Source organism: Triturus cristatus, chromosome 5_2 (assembly GCF_964204655.1).
Source record: "Triturus cristatus chromosome 5_2, aTriCri1.1, whole genome shotgun sequence".
NCBI lineage: Eukaryota > Metazoa > Chordata > Amphibia > Caudata > Salamandridae > Triturus > Triturus cristatus.
In genome coordinates this window covers 499,831,222-499,854,462 of record NC_140588.1, presented here as the reverse complement: position 1 = coordinate 499,854,462, position 23,241 = coordinate 499,831,222, and the positions used below count along the sequence as shown (strand labels likewise).

Below are 23,241 nucleotides of genomic sequence, written 5' to 3'. Positions count from 1 at the left end.
GAGGGAGGTGTCGATCCCTTCCCGGCTACGGCTGGTACAGCTGAAGGTCCTACACAGGACATGCTCCACAAAATCGGTCGAGCTACAACACCACTTTGTCTGCGCGGCTGTGGGGCAAGGGGTACATTCTACCATACATTCTGGGAATGCCCGCACATAGCATTTTATTGGGAGGAGGTGATGGACACAATTACGAGTGTGAGTGGTTTCCCAGTTCCTCCCGAACCAAAGCGGTGCCTCCTCAATATATGGGAACCAACTGACCTGAATCATGCAGCACAAGACTGGGCAACTTTGGGGATCATGCTGGCAAAACGTAATATTGCACAACACTGGGGGGTACCGACGGCTCCCCAGAGGGGACGATGGTGTCGGGACATGGATAGCTCAATGCTGGCCGAAAAAGCAGTCTTCATACGCAGAGGGTGTCCCCAAAAGTGGGCACGGGTATGGGGTAGATGGAACTCATTCCATGGTAACATCTGTGCCCCTCCAACACCAGACTCGGACCTTGACCTGAGCGATTAACCCAAGGGGTCCAACAAGGAGGCGAAGCAAAGGCCGGGATCGTCGCTCTGAAAATTTTTCTCTTGCTATATCTTAGTATGTAACTTACAACACTTTGTGATATTATTATACCTGTGTAACTGACCCGCACTGGACTCATATGATGTAGGCAATGCCTAATGTACCCAGCTATTTCTTTTGTATTATTTTATTTTTGTTACTGATAATAACATGTTTCCCCCAAAAAAAAGCTGCAGATGGTTTTCCTGACTGATGAAAATTAGTAATGCAGGTATTTTCGGTTCAAAGTCCACCATGCTTCTGGACCATTTAACATGTACTGGTGCCCAATTCTTAATATCACAGAGGACTGAAGATTCCAGTTTCAGGCTTACAGTGATAAACAGCTTCTCATGTCACTCAATGGTTCCCTGATCAATTCAAGCTCCAATTGTACCTTGCCTACATTCGAATGTGAGTACAATATATTTGACTCCAAGTAAATGGAAAAAAAGGCCCACATAAAGAATTGTTGCTTCAAAGAGATTCTTCACCCACTGCTGTGTCAAAACCTTATTCTATTCAGCTGGGTCATAATCCTAAGTGTCTAGACAAACACCTCTCTGTTAAAATATCACACATATCAGATGTGAGAAAAGGGGCTACATTTGATTAAAAGTCAGTGTAATTGTAAGTGTCTTTGTTAAGCAGCTGCATCTTTAACAAAGATCCTACCTATAACTCTCCACACTAGCCTTTCAAGATCCTGTGGCACTGGCTTTCTAAACCATATTAGGGGGATAAAAGCTTCTCCAGCTGGCTTTTAACTGTTTAATGTGCTGGTACACATCCGTATAAAACGTGCCATGCCCAAACGCAGATCTGCTATGAAGCGCCATCTTTATGCATAATTGTTGGACTTGGCCCTTTTTGCAGGGTCATCCCTGAACTTTTTGCCTTCCTCCTATAGTTTTTCTGACCTGTTGTTGGCTGTTTTATGACTCTGGGCACTTTACCACTGCTGATCAGTGCTAAAGTGCATATGCTCTCCCTATTGTAAATGAATGTATTGATTAGTGATTCCATGATTGACTGATTTGGTTTACTTGTCAGACCCTAGTATGGTGCACTGAGTGTGCCCAGGGCTTGTAAATCCAAATGCTGCTGCTGGGCTTGCAGCACTGGTTGTGCCACCCACAGAGACAGCCTTGTAAAATGTGTCTAAGGTCTGCCATTGCAGAGCCTGCGTGCAGTCTGGTACTGTCATGCTGACTGGGCAAGTGCACCCACTTGCCAGTCCCTAAACCTTCCCTTTTCTTCATATCAGACAACCCTATGGTAGGCCCAAGGGCAGGGTGCATTGTAAGTATCAGGTAGGACATGCCCTGGTGTGTGTGGCATGTCCTTATAGTGAATTACAGCCATTTTTGGTTTTCACTATTGCAAGGCTACCTGTTCTCCATAGGCCAGAATGGGCAGTTTGATTATTACATCTGATAATCCTAACTGACTCAGGGAACATGGTAGAAATTCGAATTTAGTATGCCTGAACTCAGAATGATAAAACACATATTTTAGTGAAGTTGGTTTTAACATTCTGTGTTTGAAAATACCACTTTTAGAAAGTAGGTATTTTCTTGTATAACCATTCAAACCTGCCTCTGCTAGGTTGTGTATTCCTTGTCTGGGGTTTGAGTGACAGGGGTGGCGGATTCCAGGAGACAGGGTGAGTCCGCCCAGTGGTGAATAGAGAGATCTGCATCTAGATGGGAGGGAGGAGTTGCACCTGGGACCTGAATAGGACAGTGCCTGCCCCCCACAGTGCTGTCTCCACCCCCTGTGGTGCGTCTGATGTCTCTGCCCTGCACTGTGAAAGGAGAGAAGGAATCTTGTCAACAAAGTGCTCCAGGGCTGTGCTTTCCCTCCACAATGCTGGCTTCACCTCCTGTGGGGCATCTGATGTTTCTGCCCTGCACTGTGAAAGGAAAGAAGGAGTCATGTAAACAGAGTGCTCTAGAACTGGTTTGGACTGGGCAAAGGCCCCTCTGCCCTGAGAGGACAGTGGATTTTGGGGTAGAAATATTGGGACCCTGATCACAAGAAATTAGATCACTTTTGGAACAAGAAGAAACCTTTACTGAGGAGCGGAACCTGAAGAAACTGAGGAGATACTATCCCTAAGCTGAAGTGCTGCTTGGGGGATTGGCCTGCAGTGGTTTGCCTGACTGCCAAAGGAAGGAGAAGAGACTTTGTGTGCTTATTTCAACTAGTAAGGATCTCCAAGGGCTTGGAACAGAGCGTGCCTCCTGATGAAGTCTCAGGGACAACAGACTTCAACCCCCAGCTCCCCAGAGTTCTTTGGAAGTGCCTGCTGCTGTTTTGGGCCTTCTGAGGGACTGCGTGTCGCAAGGAGCTGGAAGCGCAACTCAACGAAGCCGAAGCGTGTCGCCGTCGCTGCTGCTGCCGTCGCTCTTCTGAACAAGGGTGTCACCTCTGGAACTGTCGCATTGCACCGCATCGAGGAAAGCGCCTTATCATCCCAAGAGAAGCGCGCCGCCGTCGGAGCTGCTGCCATCGCATTTCTGAACAAGGATGTCGCTGCTGTAGTTGTCACATTGTGCGGAAGCTTCACGCAAACTGGGAGAAGAGTGTCGCAGCTGAAACTGTTGCCGTCGCACTTCTGAACAAGGGTGTCGCCGCTGCAGTCCACGCATTGAACCGAGAACTTCTCGCATCCCCGGAGAAGCGTGCCGCATCTGGAAGATCTTCACGTCTTTATTTCTTTGCACCAGAACTTTGCCGCATTTCCATCGCTGCGACATTACTTGTCGTGGAAGCGAAACCCATCGTAAGGTACATTGACGCAAAGTGTTGCATCTTAAGAACTGAACTGAACTAAGCTAAAAACTACCATCTTAAAATAATAGTATTGTGTATTATTGTCGTATTATGGTCTTGTGGTAAATCTATATAAAGTATACTTATTTTTGATATAAAACCTGTGTGGTGTCCATTTGTAGTGTTGTCACTGGATTACTGTATGTGGTCACAAACGCTTTACACTATTTGGAAAAAAGGGGACCCCTACTAAACTGATAAACTTGCTATATGTAAGGAAAGAAGCTAATTAGGTAAATAATTATAGCAAGTAGATGAACAAAAGGTTCATCCACAAACGCTTTACACACTGCCTCTGAGATAAGCCTGTCTGCTCGTGCCAAGCTACCAAGGGGGTGATCAGGGGTTATTATAGGAGTGTACCCCCTTACCCTGACTAGAGGCAAGGGTCCCTATTTGTCACAAGTACCTACCTGTGCCAACTCGAGACCCCCAAATCTAACAATAATCATACAGAATAACTCACTTTACAGGATGCAACAGGGCCCCCAGTGCATACATCAAAACATGCAAAAGGGCAGTTTGAATGTGGTCATGATCAATGTTCTATATTAATATGTGCTTTTTGTTATGTGTAAAATGATAATGACAAAATTGCTTCACAGAACACCTAGGTGTCTGTTCATCACGAACTAATATCCAAAGGGTGACAGGGTTACACTGTTGTTGTGTCATGTTACACTTATGCCTAGAATTACAGAAACTTTGTGCCAGTGTAAAGCAAAGTCTTGCAAGGGTATTTACGTTCCAGTAAAAATGAAATTTTGCGCTGGGAAGGAGCCCTTTTGTGGATCTTGGTCAAAAGTTAACGCTGCTTTGAATCAGATGTTAACAAGGAGAAATGTGTTTATAGCATGTGTGGCTGTAGATACACGCTTTGCATATTCCTGCTATCTAGTGTTGGACTACAAGTTGTTTTTCATCAAAGAAGTTTTGAATGACAAGATGTTGAATGACACCCCCCTGTGCTCATAATCCGCATGGGCTCCAACTCCACCATTAGATTATTTTTTCCTGCTATTGGGTTTGGATTTGTTAAGCTACAGCTCAGAGACCAACATGTTTCATTGCGGTTACTTGGCATCCTGCCTCAGTTTATTGGTTCTGGCCAAAAACAATTGTGTTTGCTCCAGTCCACACAATTGGATCAATGACCTGGAACATGTCACTCAGTCTGATCTCCTTTCAGTTACAAAGGACTTGAAGACTGGGCCTTGGAGAATGTCGGCAGATGGAGCAAACTTCCTTTAGTTTCTGCGCATATTGTAACTCAAATTACTCCTCAGCTGATTAGCATGAGGTCTGTTACTAGAAACCCATGTACAACTCCTGTCATGCCTTCTGTTGCAAGAAGGTGCTATGGTACTGGAGGAAAAGAATCTAGACATATTTGAAGATGCATTTTCAATTGCTGTCTTATACTCTATATCTGCTAGGGAAGCAGGGTCTCCACAAAATCAAGGAAGAAATGGCCGGCCCCTCTGGCAGACTGCGCACTTCTTGTCCCAAGATGGTATTTTCAGAAGTCTCCAGCGAAGAGAAGTAAAAACCCTTCGGCGTTGACTCTGGTGGGACCAAGTACAAACAAAACCCTGAGGTTCATAAGTACTGCTCCCAGCCGTGGGTAAAAGCACACCTTCTGAAACTGTTCTGTTCCTGGGCGAAAGCACCATTCCTTAAAGTCTGTCATCGAGCCTCGTACAAACTAAAAAGAGGGCCTCTGGTCCATTGTCTTCCCTTGGACTCCCAATGGAGCTGAGACACCATCCAAACCCTACGTCGACACCTTCTCAGATTCCAAAACACTGCCGCCAAGGGCAGAGCCAAAATCGAAAACACCCCTTAGTTCAAATTCCGAGGCTCCCATCATTGAGAGATTTGCAGAGGAGCGTGACATTAAACAGTAGCGTCTCTTTATACACCCTGAAACAGGCATGGTTTCAGCAAAGCCTGCGCAGACAAGGCCAATTTTTTTGTTGCCTCCAAATCCAAAGAATAGGAGGCTCATTTTCATTGAGGAACTTGAGTATGAAGCTCCTTGGCACTTAGTCCCTAGAAGCCTCCTCCAGCTGCACCTCCACCCACTACACCAAATTAGGCACTGTCCACTTCTCACTTACCCACCTCCACCACCAAGGCCAGTCTTACCACTGCCTCCCCCTCTACCTCTGTCACAGCCCCCAGAAGGGTCAGTCCACTCTCTCAGACCCATATAGCCCATTCAGGGAGATTGACTCATATGATCAGGCCACAGGTTCAGGTGATGGGGATGACCAATAGGATGATTACAATGTCAACCCTCCCCTCCAAGGATCACGACTTAGAGTAATACTTGGCGAAACCATCCCCACCAGCTGACACTACGGCATCCCATGCTGTCATACAGAGAGCGGCTTGTCTCCGGTAGGTTGCCATGCACATAGTAGAAAACGATGACTGCTTTTAGGTTCAGAACCTCTGTAAGACTGAATGTAGTGTTCAATTCTTACCTATGCTGAAGGGTCTATTCAGGTTGTCCCCTGATAATTTGAAAGACCAAATCAGGTCCAGGGTGGTTACATCCTGCATAGAGAAAAAAATACAAGACCACTACTAAGGACCCCTTTACATCAGGGGCCAGGTTCCCACAGACTTTCTGGTGGTTCACACTACCAGAAACAGGACCCTTCCTCTGTTATGCGGCATCTCCCTGACGCCTGTAGGGAAAGTGGTGAGTAGCTAGTTGTGGAGGGGAAATTGATCTCCAAAGCAAACATACGCCCTAGACTCCGCAGATACTGCCTCCCACAGTGTTAACCACTACTTAATTTGTAAATAAATAAGTGTCAGGGCTCTCGTCAGGAGGCCACTGCAGCTTGAACCACACATTGCCCCTGCTATGCTGCCAACTATATTAACACAAGTACTAATCATCACACTCCTACAAGTGTGACAATTCGGGCTGTTCCAGGCCCCCAAAGCTATTAGAAGGGCTTTGGTGAAAGGTAATAGTCATTTTTTATGTATATTGCTTTAATAATTAACTGTTGTGGTTCTCTCTAAATTAGCCAGACAGTGCAACCTTGTGGCAGACTGTCACAAGCTCCGGTGTTGACAATTAAATGCCAGTGCCGAGCACCGGAAACCACCGGCTCAAATTAAGCACTGGTGTTAACTCTAGTGTCTTGGTCCACACACACACACTTGGCTTCAGGTTTTAAACAGGAGGTTCAACAACACTTCCTCAACATTCCATTCAATGGGGAACATCTTTTTAGTCCCCAGGTGGAAGAAATGTTGGAAACTAATTAAAGAAGATGCAGATATCATAAAATCCATGAGGACCTAACACCTAAAGACATTAAAGAAGTCTGCAGATGTGTGATATACTCGTATCCCCAAATATCGAAATGTGGTTGCCTGCCAGGCCAGACAAACTCCATTAAGGCAAAAGGCAGGGTCCAACATCGTAGGTAAGATATAGGAGTAGGTCATCTGCGTAATGAGATATCGAATAAAGCCAATCACCCAGTGGTATTCCCCCAATCTCGGCTGCATGCTTGAAGGGCAAGCGCAGATTACTCCATTGCCAGTCAAAAGAGCAATGGATATTATGGGTATCCTTGTCAGGTGCCCCTGTGTACCGGGATAGGGTCAGAAATGAACGTGCCTGTTTTCACCCTGCCTAGTGGTAGGGTATATAAAAGTTTCACCCTCCTGATAAAACGGTTCCTGAGGCCACAAAACTGGAGTACATCAAATTAAAAGGCCCATTCCAATCAAAGTTGTGGCGCACGCGCGGGGGACATACTCCAAGATCTGGAAGAATCTCTGTAGGATGAACGTGGTGTTACGGGCTTTAACAAACCCATTCTGGTCTGGGTGTACCAGTACTGGGACTAAGGGTGCCAGGCGGTCAGCTAGTATGTTTGCTAAACCTTTATAATAAGTATTTAGTAGAGCCAACGGTCTGTAAGAGCTCAGCACAGTAGGGTCCCTGTCTGGCTTAAGGAGGGATATGAGCAATGCCTCTTGGAGAGTAGGGATATGAGCAATGCCTCTTGGAGAGTAGCAGGTAGGCAGGAGGCTAATATGGCCTTATCATATAGTGTTTACAGGAGTGAGGCTAAAAGCAGGGCATATGTCTTATCAAATTTAGTCAGTAGACCCGTCCGCTCTACGGCCTTTCCGGTGGCAAGAGCACAAATGGCTTCCTGAATTTCAAATAGTGTGATAGGACTGTCTAAGTCAACTCTCTGTTCCGGAGTGACACGGAGTAGGGGCAAACTAGTAAGGAAAGAGTCAACGTCTCCCGTGGTCGCTGAGGTCACCGATTGATGCAGGGAAGAATATTGGCATGGTAACTCACTGTGTATGTTGCTTTGAGAAAATTTCATTTCCTTTCGTATAAGGGTGCTTTTCTTGTCATTGTAACTACTTTTGTGCATATTAATGAGTTACAGTCACTCACTGCTCAAGAGCCATTTACTCAAGTACATAGGGAAATGGGTGGTCCGTCGTACAAATCACAAGTTCCCACCTAATTCCATTTGAATTAGACTATTGAGACTGCTAATTTTCTTATCACATCCTAATTCTGTTGTGGAGAGAACCTTGCGCACACACTAGCTGGTCAGCGGGTACATATGTATTATGTTTACAAAAAAAGTTATTTCGTAAGACTAGCTCTTTGTTGCTTATGCTAGTCCCTACAAAAGTAAGCCAATATGTAGAGCAGGCATTGCTAGGTAGACTGTGAAATGTATTCAGGCATGTTACGCTATATATATATATCCTCTGCACCGATCGATAGTTCTCCTACCCTGCCCCCCACGCAGGCTCCTCTGTGGGCCACTCATATGATTTTAGATCTCCAGGCCCATATCGAACATCTACTTGGTTCCCATTTTAAATCCCTCCTGTCTAGGTTGGACAGATTGGTCTCCACCATTAACAACGCCGGCTTTGGCAAAACCAAGCAGCCTACAGACTCCACTAACTTCCCCCCTTGTCCTGTTCTTGCCGACAACAACGTTTCCGCCGCCACTGAAACCTTCCCTGCTCCCCCTCAAATAGTTGACATGATTGCTCCCGCTGCAACTATTTCTCTGACTGGGACTACAGACCCAGAAAGTTCCAGAACACAGAGGGAGATTACCAATGCGGGGGAAAAATATCCAGACAGTCGAGCTAGAGATCATAGAAATACTCTTACTGAGGGACCTAACACTGCATTACCCTGTATTGACTTGCCACCTGAATCTCTCCCGTATGTTGTTGTGCTTGCTGGTGTTCCCCCCCTACTTAAAGGGAAGAACGAGGATTTCTCGGATCTAAAAAACAAATGTATACACTGGTTCAATTTAAACAGCCCCCTCCCCTATAACATCTCTGGAGAAATTCTGGGTGTTCGGAGACTAGATTGGATTGGGCCTACTCCTAAGTCCATCACAGGAAATTGTGTCATTGTCAATTTTAGACATCCACTTGCTGTAAATTATATCTGCAACAGGACACCCTTTAGACCTAACACTCAAATTATCCCATTACATCTGTCATATTTCTATCCAGCCCCACAGCATAGAGTAGGTCAGATCAGGGGTATGAGTTGGGCGGGGGGCCAAAATAAATTGTACGCTAGATCAGTGGAAGAGACCCAGAATATGCCCTTGTTGTCACTTTTTGCCCAAAAAAATAGATTCAGTGTGTTGGAGGAGGTGGACTGACCAGTCGTGTACTCGAGTCCTGTACCCCAACCTGACAAAGCTATGGGCGTCCAATCAGCTGTAGAAAAGGATAGATATGTGAGTGCAATTTTAGAATCTCTGCCAGTATCTTCTCCCCTGACCGCAAGAGTGGAAATAAAACAAACCACCCATGAAGACTTGGTTGTTCCCCCTGATGATCTTCTGTGTAATGTCAACCTTCTGGGCGCCACAACAGCAACAAACCCTCAAACAACTGAATTCTGCACAGATTCTACGCCTGGCGACCCAGTAAATAGGAATAGAGCACTAGGCGAGGGAATAAAAATATTGTCTTGGAATGTGGCAGGGATAAAAAACAAGTTATCTTACTTGGAATGGAGTGATTTTGTAGGTACTCATGACATCTGCCTTATGCAAGAAACGTGGGCCACCGAAGAAAATTCAAGGATTGGTTATGCCACTTTCGACACTTTGGCAACCACAAGTGGCAGAGGGAGGCCTTCGGGTGGTCTTTCAATTTGGGTAGGGACTCATTTGGGAGCCCAGGCAACCGTGATTCCAACTAACTCCCTGGATGTTCAATGCGTCCTTTTAACCCTAAAAGACAAACCATCGGTTGCTTTAATAAACGTCTATTCAAGGCCAGTCAAGAATGGCCAAGAATCTGGTGTAATAGATGCATTAAAGCATTTTATATTGTCTTTAGACCCCCCACCGCAATTAATAATAGGAGGCGACCTTAACTGCCAATTTGAACCCCTTGAGCCTCCTAATATGGGCGAGGCAGACGAAGAAGATCAGTTCTGGCATATACGTGAACCACAGATGTCTCCTGTCAGAGCCTGGACTCCGCTCGTTTTTAAAAATTAAATCTTTAACTCTTGCACTATCCCTAAGGGCCTGTAATGGGAGATTGGAACCCGATTGCCCAGGCCATCCCACGTTCAACAGACCAGGCCAAAAATCTAATATCGACTATATATTAATGGAAGCAAGACATTGGGGCAATTTATTAGAGTTTGAAATCCACCCCAGGCAAGATAGCGACCACAACGCCCTTGTCCTGACTTTGAAACCGGGTAGTTTTGGTCTAACTAACTCTCCTCCCAATTCAAATAGCCCTATACTCCCGGTACTTCTTTCTAATAATAGGAGGAGAATAAAATGGCCCTATTTTTTGAAATCCCCTGCTAAACTTGCGCAGGTATATCAGACAGCTTTGCCATCTCTTTCCGCAATGGGGGATGTAGGTATAGACAACTTGAGTGACTCAACTAAGATCCATACTCACTTAGTTAATAATCTGAGGGGCCTATTTAACCCAGTGGGAAACAAACAACACCAGCTTAGATCACACCCCTGGTATAAGGAACCCTGTAGAAAAGCAAAAAAGGACCTGCTCGCGGCAATCAAAGGTAACGACAGGACCAACATAAAGAAACTTCGTCTAGACTATAAGAAGGCTATCGCCAGGGGGAAGATGGATTGGGAGGAGCAAAGATGGGAGGATCTAAGATTAGCTCTTATATGTAGAGATCCTAAGGCGTTTTGGGCCATTGTGAACTCTGACGGGAATGGGGTAGTACCATCCCTTGTTGCTAACATAGCTCCACAAGTTTGGGAATCCCATTTTGGGGAACTGTATGGGGATTCGGAGGACCTTTCTTCTACAGACATGTCTCTCGAGTCTAGTTTGATGAGAGGAATTGATCCTAGTATATCTAATGCTGAGATTCATCCTCGCCCTTTTATTTTAGCACCTTCACATGTATGCCAGCCTCAACCATCTTTGATGGGTGTAGCCACTCCTGTGACAGAACTTCCTGTGGCTATCACTCTTAAAGAAGTAGAAATCGCAATAAACAAGCTCCTTTCTAACAAAGCACCTGGCCTGGATAAAATACCACCGGACTTATTCCGCTCCCAACCAAAAATCTGGGCCCCGTATTTGGTGGTACTATTCAATTCCATTCTGATGGGGGCCGCTTTGCCAGACACTTGGTTGGGCGCGGAGATAGTTCCCATATTTAAAAAAGGCTGCCCATTGAAGCCGGCTAATTATAGACCAATTAGCCTTATTGACACCACCCAGAAATTAATGGGCAGGATTATCTTGGATAGAATACAGGAATGGGTGGATGATAACAACATCTTGACTACATTACAGGCAGGGTTCAGATCTGGGATTTCCACCATTGACCAGATCTTCCGGCTCCAGGTTCTATATTGGAAAAGTGTGAAAGTAGAGGGTGGCAGTCTCTACCTCATCTTTGTGGACCTGCGAGCTGCCTTTGATCTTGTCCCAAGAGAAAAACTATGGGAAGTCCTGGCAGAAATGGGTCTCCCACCCTACCTGTTGGATATCTTGACTAGATTTCACAGTGGTAATTACGCCCAGGTTAGATGCGGGAGACACGGCGATTTATCCTCACGTTTTCCCGTAAGGAAGGGAGTGCGCCAAGGATGCGTTCTGGCTCCAACATTGTTCAGCCTATACATCAATGGTCTTGTTACTCACCTGGCTGATGTCCCTAATAATGACGCCCCAAGATTGGCTACCGGTAGAGTGACCGCTCTGATGTTTGCCGATGATACTCTGCTGATATCTAAAACATCATCGGGCATCCAGCGCATCTTGGATGGTTTCCTGGCATTCTGTACTTCCAGAGGCTTGGAGATCAATCTAGAAAAGACTAAATTCATGATCTTCAATCCTCCCAAACAGACTCGACCAAATCCTACCTTAAATGGCTCCCCCCTCGAGAGAGTCAGGACTTTTGTCTACCTTGGAATTACGTTGACCGAGAATTTTGATTGGGGACCTCAAATCGTAAAATCATGGCTGAGGCTGTCTCAAATAGCAGGGGGCCTTTGCAAAGTCCAGCAAGCCTCGGTATATAAACCAGCAGCTCCAGTAGCTGAAATATACCGATTGCAAGCTAGATCAGCTTCATTGTACGGGGCGGAGTTATGGGGCCATAAAAACATTGCCAAATTAACCCTGGTTGAGCAGGGCTTTATGAGAAGACTCGTTGGCCTTCCTGTAAGTACACCGCTCATCCCCCTACGCCTCGACCTGGGGCTAGAACCAATTGAAGACTTGGCAATTCTCCGACCTTTACTCTACTGGAAAAGGCTCTGGACGGTGCATGAACTGGCACCTTTCAGAGAAGAATTCCTAGAGGTCTGGCCATTAATTAAAAGCAAGAACATTCCATGGCTATCCCATATTAAGGCTCTCAGCATAAAGATCGGCAGGACCGATCTCTGGGAACTACCGGAGGTAGCCTGCATACGGATTTCTAAACCTGATCTAAGAGGCCACATAAGGGAGCTGAGATTAGCAACCTTACATGGTTCAAGCTCTTTGGGGAAACTCACTAATGAGTTTCTCCTAGTAAAACTAGAAACAAGAGCAGAGGCCTTTCTTGATGTAATTTATCCGTCTCTTGCTAGGAAGCTTTATTTGCAGTTGAGGTATGGTACCTTACCGCTTAGAGTATTCACCTGCAAATGGACAAGATCGGAAAATGCAGTCTGCCCGGCATGTAATCATAGCAGTGAAGATATATGTCATGTCTTGTTTTTCTGTCCTGCATACCATTCAATAAGGAAAAAGTGGCTCATTACCATTTGCAAGAACTTAGGGTTTAGACACTGCATGCTCGCATGCAGGGTCTTAAGATATGATACTCACCCCCCAATTGTTTTTGCTATGTCTCGTTTTTTACATGGGTTCTGGCGCAGAAGGAAAAGTTTTCTTTAAACACTTTTGTCTTTTACCAAATGAGTCTTTTGATAACATCAGTTTAATACATTTTTTAACTATTGTATTAACTTGACATTATTTATTGTTTTAAATGAAATGTGTAATTTTCTTGTTATTTATTCTGTGCTTTTATGGTCTCCGACCGAAATAAAGTTATCAAAATGAATGAAATGATATATATATATATATATAACACCACACACGTTCACAGATCATTACTGTGGGCATATATTAGTAAGTCACTGTCACGAGTCCCCAGAGTTCCCCGTGCCCAGGGAGGGAGCTGTTACGACCCAGGAGTGGTGGGATGTTGGTGTGGAGAAGCCGCTACCACGGGGAAGGCGGCTGGTGCCCACTGCAGTTCCTTTAACTGGAACTCTTACTTTGTTAGCCCCGCCCCCAGAGTCAACGTCACCGTTCCTGTCCCAGTGTTTAAACAGAACAGCACCGAGGCTATGGGGGTGTGGCCCGAACACGGAAGGCGAAACGAGGAAGAGGATGCCGGACGAGAAGCGTGGAGAAGTGCTTCTCCATCACTTGACGCTAAGACCCCGCTGCTGCCTGCGAGGTAAGCAGAGAGTGGGCTTCTGGAAGAGCCCGAAGGCCAAAGATCCTGCGCTACATCCTGCCACACTCCTGGAGGAGCGTGGCTCTGCCAGGTATGGGCAAGAATTTCGGGTTGGGCCGGGAGGAAAGGGAAGACCGGTGAATAGAAGGAATACACTCACTCTGTCTGCCTGCTATACCCTTTCCCTTACACTTATTCACATCTGTAGCATTGCTCGTCGGCACTGATGGTCCCTCACTCCCTGTCCCCTTAGGCTTCGCATCAGATTAAAGGACTCGCGGTTCCTCCACCTATTTTCTCTTGTTTTCTCTGAGGAAAAGCGGGTGCTGGGAGAAGAGGACCCCGGAAGGAACCAACCTCGAACTCTTCCCTGACGTAAAGAAGATACTTTGTACTCAACGGAATAAAACTCCACAAGTTAGCGGAGGACCAGGTCCTGGTAACATCTCGGATGCAGACTATGAAGAACAGCCCTCAGGGGCCTCCTGGTGTTTCCTTACAAAAATACGTTAGTGGGGAGGATCCAGACGCTTTCCTCCTCAATTCTGAATGGGCCGCACGGGCTTGTGGATGGCCTGTGGAGAAATGGCCCTTCTATTTGGCTCCCCTGCTTTCCAGAGAGGCGCAAGCTGCCTATCAAGTAGCCAACGCTACTGGTAATACACCTTATCCAGAAATCAAAACCGTTATCCTGGATCATTTGGGACTGGATGCAGAAGCCTATCGGGTGCAGTTTCGAAAGGAAAAAGGAGCTCCAGGAGAAAACCCCAAGACTGTTTGTTTTTTCACCTTAAAGCTGCTGCAGACAAGTGGCTGAAACCAGGGGAAAGCAGTAAAGAGGGGATAATGGACCGGATATATCTGGAACAGTACATGGAGGCATTACCATATAACACGCAAAGAGGGTTAAGACAACACACCCATCTCACCACGGAGCAGGCGGTAGAGATGGCTACATCTTTCTCTCATGCTCAACCGCGTATTCCTTTATGGGAAGCCGAAAAACACAGCCGCCCCGGACAGGGGAAACAAGAAAAAAGGAGTAACAGCAAACCCAGTACAGACCAACCAAAGGCACGTCCCCAACGACCTAAGGTCACTTTTTCCCGGGGACCCCAATGCTTCGAATGTGGCGACTGGAGCCACATTGCCAGGCTTTGCCCTTCAAGAAAAACCACGGAGGAACCTATGGACATAGGATGTATACCGAAGTCCATCCTATACACTGCAGAGTTAAGACACACATTTCATGTGAGTGTACTTGTGAATGGACGATGGGTTAAGTCATTGTTAGATTTGGGGTGCAGGCAGTCAGTGATCCAAGGGGAGCTAGTTGAGATATCACAGATCGTACTGGACGCCCTTGTACATATAAGGTGCGTTCACGGTGGCGTCAAACCGTACCCGGTAGCAGAAATGGTTATTACCCCTGAGGGTGGTTCTGTTTCGGTTATAAAAGATGGGGTCATGGGATACCCTCCGAAAGACCTGATAATAGGAACCAACAATACCAGATTCCTTAGTATGTTCCTAAATACCGTGCAGAGATATAGAGAAAGGGCACAACAGGTTAGCCCCGAGAAAGTCCCTCAGACGGCCCTCCTCACTCACGAACCATGGCTCCTAGATAGGAATTTCAGGTCTTCCCAAACCAATGACCCTACCCTACAAAATGTATGGAGAGCAGCCAAAGAAGAAATGGACCGCATACCTCCGACCTATCCCTTGTTTTTTTCTAAAGAAGGGTTGTTATATAGAAAAGAAAAAAAAGAGGATACAGCACAATTGGTAGTACTGCGACCTTTTAGGGAGCAGATACTGTTTTTTGCGCACTCCCATCTTACCGCAGGACACACCGGGGTAGAGAAAACCACTCAGAGCGTGTTAAGATGCTTTTACTGGCCAGGAGTTTATGAGGACCTAAAAAGACACTGTCGGGAATGTGCCATATGCCAGGAAAAGCCAGAGAAAGAACCCCTAAGGCTGAACTACATTCTGTTTATTTACTTGGGGTCTGACCACCGCTTGTACATATGTGTTTCTTCTGCTTGTTTTCTTACCACGAAAAAAAGGTAAATCCGTGGATGGATATACTAAGTATCTGTGCCCATTTGGGGTTTTAATTCTTTGTGAGTCAGAAATAGAAAGCAAGTAGACCTTTTTTCTCATGAAACATGTTGAGCACATTATTTGTCTGTTTCCAGTAGACAAGACCAGTAAGGAGGCTGCATGTGGTAGCAGGCTTGGACAAGAGAAGTCAGACTTTGCTTTTCTGTGAATTATATCTTTCTTGCTGGATGTTGCGTGACATTTACTTAATAAGGTGTTAATGTGGCTACAGAAGTGGTGGGCGTATTCTAATAAGAGAAAGAGACACAACATCAGTGTAATCGTCTGTATTTCAACAATTGTGTTGCAGAGGGAGAAGTGCCGGGAAGTGCTGTCTTGGTTTTTGATATTGAGCTACTGGAGCTTATACCTGGTCTACCAGAAGGATACATGTTTATATGGAATGAAGAAGTACCTACAAATCTTTTTGAAGAAATCGATAAAGACAGGAATGGAGAAGTTCCCATAGAAGAGGTAGGTGTCAGTTCACTGCTTGCTTGTCTGTTTAGCTTTAACAATGAAGGAACTAATGAGGAAGGGCTGTGTCTGCCACCAGGTTTCTTTAACCCCTTCCATGCGGGGCGGATTCCCCCGCGGTGCTGACCGTTACCTGCGCGGGCGTGGTCATGACGGAACGGTTCCGTCATGAGCACAGCTCAACCGACGCTCATGACGGAACCGTTCCGTCATGAGCTTCGAAGGGGTTAAGGTGTTAAGTTTGTGTCAGCTGTTTATAACACAGTGATACAAAACATTGCCTTCTATGAAAATGTCTTTCATAAAACAGAAAAATACCATTAAATATTTGTATCCTCATTCTTTGAACACCGATAAGGAATACACAGGGGATCATATTGATTAAACTGACCCTTGCTGACTTGGTGCTGCTTCAGTGAGGGGTTCACAAACATTTATAAGTTATAGATTTAGGAGGTGTGTCCTGTTCCTCATCCTCTCTTTCTAATGTTTTTTGTTTTTTTAAATGGGGATTTCTTGCACTGCCAGATGTATATTTCACTAGTAGCATCCTCCTTATGAATATTAAGATAACTTACACATCGGTTGTCTGTTCTGGGTACTGGTATTTTTTCTACATTTGGACTAAACATTTTTATCTAGTTGGATATTAATATTTCTCCTTTTTCCCCTTTATATTTGTATATACTATATCTAAGCCTTGACTGCCGAGCCTTTGTAATTCAAGGAGAATTGACAACCCAAATAGGAATACATTGTTTCCAATGACCAGTAACACAGTGTACTTGCCAGTAAACATTTCACTATTTTTCAGCCCCATGATCTCAAAAAATGCTCCAACACTTCCCCACCCCTGTGAAGGTACAAGCACAGCCGTCATTTGTGGCACTGGTACAAAGAACAACCCTGCCCCAAATGACACTAGTACCACAACCAAGCAAACTGGGTAAGCCTTTCTTAGCATTAGGCCTTTGAGAGTGCGCTTGCTGCTGGTGAACTCACGCAACACAACTCAGCCAGATGCCGATAATGACATTGATATGTGTAGGGAGCTGGGTTCTTGTTGCCTTACCCCCCCCCCCCCCCTCCCCCCATTTTTTGCCTGGTATTTGATGCAACTTTGACTAAAGTGTACTGGCTTCCTGCTAACCAGGTCCCCAATACCAGTGTTCTTTACCTAAAAATGTTCAACTGTTTCCCCCAAATGTAATACCTTTACCACATTCTGTATGTCCCTAGTAAATGGTACCAATGGTACCTAGGGCCTGAGGTACTAAAGAGGGTCCCTAAGGGCAGCAGCATGAATTGTGCCACCCTCAGGGACCCCTCACAAAGCACATGCAAGGCTGCCATTGCAGGCTGCGTGACTTGGTGCAGACAAAAGTGAAAACATAACGTGTCACTCATCCCTGTGTGCCATGTTTCCAAACGCTGCATGTAATATTTGTAAGTCACCCCTACAGCAGGCCTGACAGCCCTAAGGGAGGGTGCTGAATATTACATGTGAGGGTATACCTGCATGAGCAGATATGCCCCTTTACTGGTCAATCCTATTACTGCCAGTACAAGTGACCAGGGAAGCCAATTTAAAACATGTGCTGGACAGTGGTGAAAATGAGTTACCCAGCTACATGATGGCTAGGGATGTTTGGTATCAAACATCTTGTGTTAATAAACCCACACTGATTCCAGTGATGAATTTACCAATACATGCATCCAGAGGGCACCTTAGAGGTGCCTCCTCAAAACACGCAAGCTTTTTGTGTGCTCCCTGACTTGTTTCTGCCAGCCTGCCACCTGTTCTGACCGCCTAGGGTGAGAGCCTTTTCTCTCAAGAGACCCAGAACAAAAGCCTGTCTGGGAAGAGGGTGTCACACCCCCTCCCACAGGATGACCTGCTAATTAGCCCTCCTAGGCCGGAAAGCTTCAAAGTGCTGCCACCTTTGAAATGCGAATCTGGCTCGCCCTCGCAGGATAGGAAGCCGACCCCCTTGTCCAGAGCCCCTTAGGCACTTGGACAGGCTAGTCAGGTAGGCGTGCCACCCCAGGCTACTTTTACCCCAAAGGTGGGTTAAACTGAGATAGATATTACTTTTCAGAAGTAGCCATCTTTGTGATGGAATACTTAGGAATTCTGGGACAGAGTTATGCCCACTTCCAACAGGAAGTGGTCATATATGGGGTGTAATGACCCTCAGTAGCCCATTGGCTACTACCCTACACTCCCCTAATGCCCCACGATCCAGAATTTAGGGGAGCCCCTGGCACCAGAGAAAAAGATCCTGACGACCGAAGAAAGAAGATAGACGGGAAGAGTTGCTAGCAAGAACAGAAGACTCAGCAGCAGACTTAGCACCAACCCTGCCGGCCTTCCTGCTGACTTCACCTATTGCACCAAAGTTTGACTTGTCCTGCAGCTCCTGAGTCACCAAAGCCTGGGATACCTGCCAGCCTTCACCCAGGAACCAAGGCTTCCCGAGGGATAGCAGAATTGTCCCCTGCAACCTGCAGACAGCAAAATAAGGCCCATCTGGACTCCGACGCCGTCAAGCACTACTGCACCCGAGCCCCCCCAGCCTATGTCAAAGTGGGCCTACTGTATCAGTGTGGTCCCCAAGCCCTTAGGGTACGGAGTACAGTTTGGAGTGACTCCTCGTGAACTCCCGACGTCGCCTGCAGCCTCTGTTACAAGGCCCCCTCAACCGTAAGTGTTGCCAGATGGAGAAGCCTGCCATCCTAAAGACCTTCTGCACCTGGATGCCCCGTCCCGAGGAGAAGAGGACCAAAGGTGTCCCCACGTCCCCCAACAGTGCAAGGTCTGAAGCCACTGGTTGGTTTCACTGGACGGGCCCCTCAGTCCCCTCCTGCAGCCTCTTTCTACTTCGACTGTTCTCCATTGGATAACATTGGGCACCCAACGCTGTTTTGCACCTCTGCAAACGCCTGCCCTAGTGCAGCTGGTGATGTTCTGCTGGTGCTGCCTTGGACCTTGCCCACTACTCACCTTAACTTCTGAAGAAGGGTCCCGTAAGTTGCTGACAAGAACTAGTAAACCACATATGGTTTTCCTCCCATAGGTTAACATTGTAGAACTCAGAAATTGCACTGTCGACTTTTTGATCTGAAAAGTATTTCTCTTCAAAAAAATACTTACCTGAACAATTTTATTCTGATACATAAACATATAGAAAGATGCTTGCTATTTCTATAAATTGGTGTGGATGTCCTTGAGTCGTGTGTCTCATTTATTGACAATTGTGTGTATTTTCAGATGTCTTGCACTCCTCTATAATAAGCCTAAGGATGCTCGACCATACTACCGCCTAACAGAGCACTTTGGTATTTACATAGCAAGCCCCTGCCCACTCATAAGGGAACACCTGTACTCTTTACACGAGCAGCTGTAAAAGCCCTGTAAGGCTGCTCGAGTAATGAGGACTGAACTATCGTTATTTATGGCACGTGCGGCCTGGTGAAGACCGGGGCATGTGGCAATTTCAGAGCTTCCTGTTCATTATGGGTGCAGTGTTCCCCTTGAAAGGAGCGCTATTTATTTCCTTTAGAAAAAAAAGAATTAACGGCGGACTCCAAAAGCCGCACCTCCTTACTATATTCCCATAAAATGTAATTTTTTTTTTTTTTTTTAAACTGTTTTTATTATTTTTTTTCTTGCTCAAGGCATAGACTTTTCGGACATAATTGAACAAATACACGTAATCATTACCTTTGCATTGATGAACATTGTGGCACTTGGTATTATAAAATCGCAAACATTTCTTTAAACTGGCAAGTGTCCTCGTATTACATTTCCAACTCTCCTCCATTTTCATTGTCTGAGTCCTCCTCTACTTCAAACTCAGGGGGTTTCCCCTGTATTTATTCCATGCCCCCCATATCTTGATCCATTTCCCGGGGCAACCCCTATTTAAAAATACTGTTTTCTCTGCCACCATGGCCAAATCAAGATCCCTACACCAGACTGCCAGTGACGGTGTCTCTTTCGCTCCCCACTTTTGTGCGATATTGTGCTTTGCCACCATTATCCCCATTGTTACCCACTCCTGTGCAGGGCGGGTGAGGTCATTTGTCTCCCACACATTTAGAATGCATCTTCTAGGCTCAGGCGCCAGTGATATTTCCACCACTTGTGAGATAGTCCTGATCACTTTTACCCAATATTCTGCTATCCTGGGACATTCCCACAAGATATGGAGGAATGTGCCCTCCTCCCCACAACTTCTCAGGCAATACGGATGTGGTGCCAACCCTATTGTGTGTAGGATACATCTAGTGTAATAAGCTCTATGAAGGATTTTTAATTGTACAAGTTTAAGTCTGGACGGTATCCCCACCTCCCGCGGTGATGCTGGTGCCTCTCGCCATTCATAGTCGTCGGAATCGCCCACCTCTCGTGCCCATTTTTTCCTGAGCGCCCCGTGCGGGTCCGGGAGGTTGTTCACTATCTTTCTATATGTGAAGGAAATGGCTCGTTTATACATGCGATCTGTCAAAAGCCTATCCTCCAAGGGGGTGGCTTCAGGGACCACTGTGCCCGGCGGAACAGCCGCCCGTAGCGCATGTCTAATCTGCAGGTATCTAAAGCGTTCAGAGGGCGCCAGGTCGTAATGCTCCCTAAGATGCTCGAACGTGGCTACTCCCCCCCCCTTATGCCACATGTCACCCACTGTAGATATTCCAATTGTATCCCACTTGTCAAAGCCCTTGCATTGTCCCAAGCCGCCCAGCCGCTGTGTCACCCACAGAGGTGTGAGCTGTGTTATCTTTCCTGCCCATCCCATTTTAGCCTGTGCTATATGCCAGATGTCAACCGTCAACCTAGTGGGTCCGAGTAGCATCGGTGCGCGCTTTTTGTTATATAGTGCACACATCATGCCTTCCGCCCCAAACCCACTTCTATCTGCCTTATAGGCGGGATTCGCCTGTGGAGCATGCACCCATTGATTAATGACTATCAAGTGCGCCGCCCAATAATATAGCTGGATGTCCGGCAGCGCAATGCCCCCATCAAACCACCCTTTGTAAAGCTTGCGTTGTGCGATGCGCGCCGGTTTGCTCCCCCACATTAGCCCCGCGACTTGTGCCGCAATGTGCTTGAAATACGCGGGCGGCACTGAGTATGGCGTATTTTCGAGGGCGTACAGAAATCGAGGTAGCGCCATCATCTTAAAAAGCGCTGCCTTCCCCAGCAGCGTTAGGGGGAGAGTCCCCCAATGGGTGACATCTCTTTTTAGACGGTCCAGGGGGGGCAAGAGATTTTGCTTAAAAAATACCTCGGGATCCGGAGTGATGTAGATTCCCAAATATTGGAATCCCACTACCGAGATTTGCAATGGGCAATCCTCCGGGAGCTGTGGCGGCGGGCCTCGGAGTATGAAAAGTCTTGACTTGGACCAATTGAGAGTGTAGCCCGATGCGCGACCAAATTGGTCACACAAATTGAGAAGCACCAGGATGGAGCGTCCAGGGGAGGCCAGGTAAAGCAGAACGTCATCCGCATAAAGCGAAATGCGATCTTCCCAGTCTGCCGTCCATCTCAGTCCACGTATTTGAGGCTCCCACCTGATCCATGCCGCCAGTGGCTCCAACACCAGTGCAACCACTAACGGTGACAGCGGACAGCCCTGCCTCGTGCCTCGGGACAGTGGGAAGTCCTCGGATATGTGTCCATTAGCCGTTACATGGGCCATCGGCTTTGTATAGAGTAGGCTTACCCATGCACAAAACCTTGGGCCAAACCCTAAGTGTGTCAAGACCGCAAATAGGAAGGGCCACTCCACCATATCGAACGCCATACGGGCGTCCAGTGACAGGATAACTGCTGGTTCCTGAAGGTAAGGTATACGGGCCATCACTCCATGCAGTCGCCTCAGATTTAGCGCTGTGTTCCTATTAGGCATAAACCCCGATTGATCCGGGTGAACCAGGGACCATCGCTAATATTTTAGCCTCCGCATTAATTAAGGAAATGGGGCGATAGGATGTACATTCTTCTGGGGGCTTCCCCGGCTTGGGGATCGCCACTATTGTGGCCACACGTTGATCCCGCGGGAGTTCTCCCTTTATCAAGCTATCCCGGTATATATTCAGTAGGTGTGGGGCCACCGTCCCTGCCAACTTTTTATGGAGCTCTACGGGGATTCCATTAGGTCCTAGCGCTTTTCCCGTCTGCAAGGAGCCAATTGCCACCTGTAGCTCCTCAGTTGTCAAATCCGCCTCCAACACAAGGGCTGTCTCTGGGACGAGCTTGGGCATCTCTATATCCCTGATGTATGTCATTGCCTCTTCCATTGTCATCTCTGACTGTGTCGTGTACACCTGCTGAAAATGTTGCGCCAGCCTGTGTACTATGGCTCGTGGGTCGGCGTTCATCACATTATCTGTCATTTTGAGCTGTGCTATCCATTTTCTATCCCTCTCCCTCTTATCGAGCCACGCCAACAGTTTCCCTGCTTCATCTCCGGTCTCATATATTTTGTGTCTTGTTGTTGCCAGCCCACGTTCAGTCACCTCCCTCAGATGTTCCCTATACAATTGTTGTTGTAGGCGTAGGGCGTGGGCCGTATCGGGAGTCTGGTCCCGCGAATGCTGTGTATCCGCCTTTTGTAGCTCAGATTCTAGGGCAGTGAGTTTGCTACGCTGTTCTTTCTTATAGCTATAGCCTGCCCCCGGAGCACTGTTTTATAGGCCTCCCAGAGGGTGGACGGGGACTGGACCGTCCCGACATTATCCCCGAAGTATTGCTATGTAGATTTGCGTATGGATTTCATAATCTTGGGAACTCTCAAGTAACCCGGAAATATGGGGAATATTCGCCGCCTACCCCCTTGGTGATACTTGTATGTTAAGACCAGAGGTGAGCGATCTGATATGCCTCTGGGCCGGATGTCCACTGAGTCTACCCGTCTGAGACTCTCCGAGGAGGCCAGAAAGTGGTCTATTCGTGATAAGCTATTATGCACCGCAGAGTGGAAAGTGTACTGACGCGCCGTGGGATGTCGATGTCGTCAGGTGTCCACTAGCCCCATTGCCTCCAGAAATCCGCCGAGTCGGGACCCCACCATCACCCGCTCCCATAAAATGTAATTTGATAGTATAGTTGATGTTGGTGTGCACACAAACGCTCCTGCATCCGCCGCTAAAAGATGCAAACTGCCAAGCAGATCAATGAAATTTAAAGAGAAAAGTTGGAGCAGTGCACCACCAAA

The 23,241-nt window shown here is 46.7% G+C and overlaps 1 protein-coding gene across 1 annotated transcript in view; it reads left to right on the top strand.

The window, feature by feature from the left end:
• The window catches only part of FKBP9 (FKBP prolyl isomerase 9), a 198,382-nt gene that overhangs the window by 155,558 nt on the left and 19,583 nt on the right, over positions 1 to 23,241 (top strand). Inside the window, exon 9 of the mRNA XM_085607498.1 lies at positions 15,849 to 16,012. Coding sequence (XP_085463624.1) covers positions 15,849 to 16,012 — 164 coding nt within the window. The remainder of the gene's footprint in view (positions 1 to 15,848; positions 16,013 to 23,241) is intronic.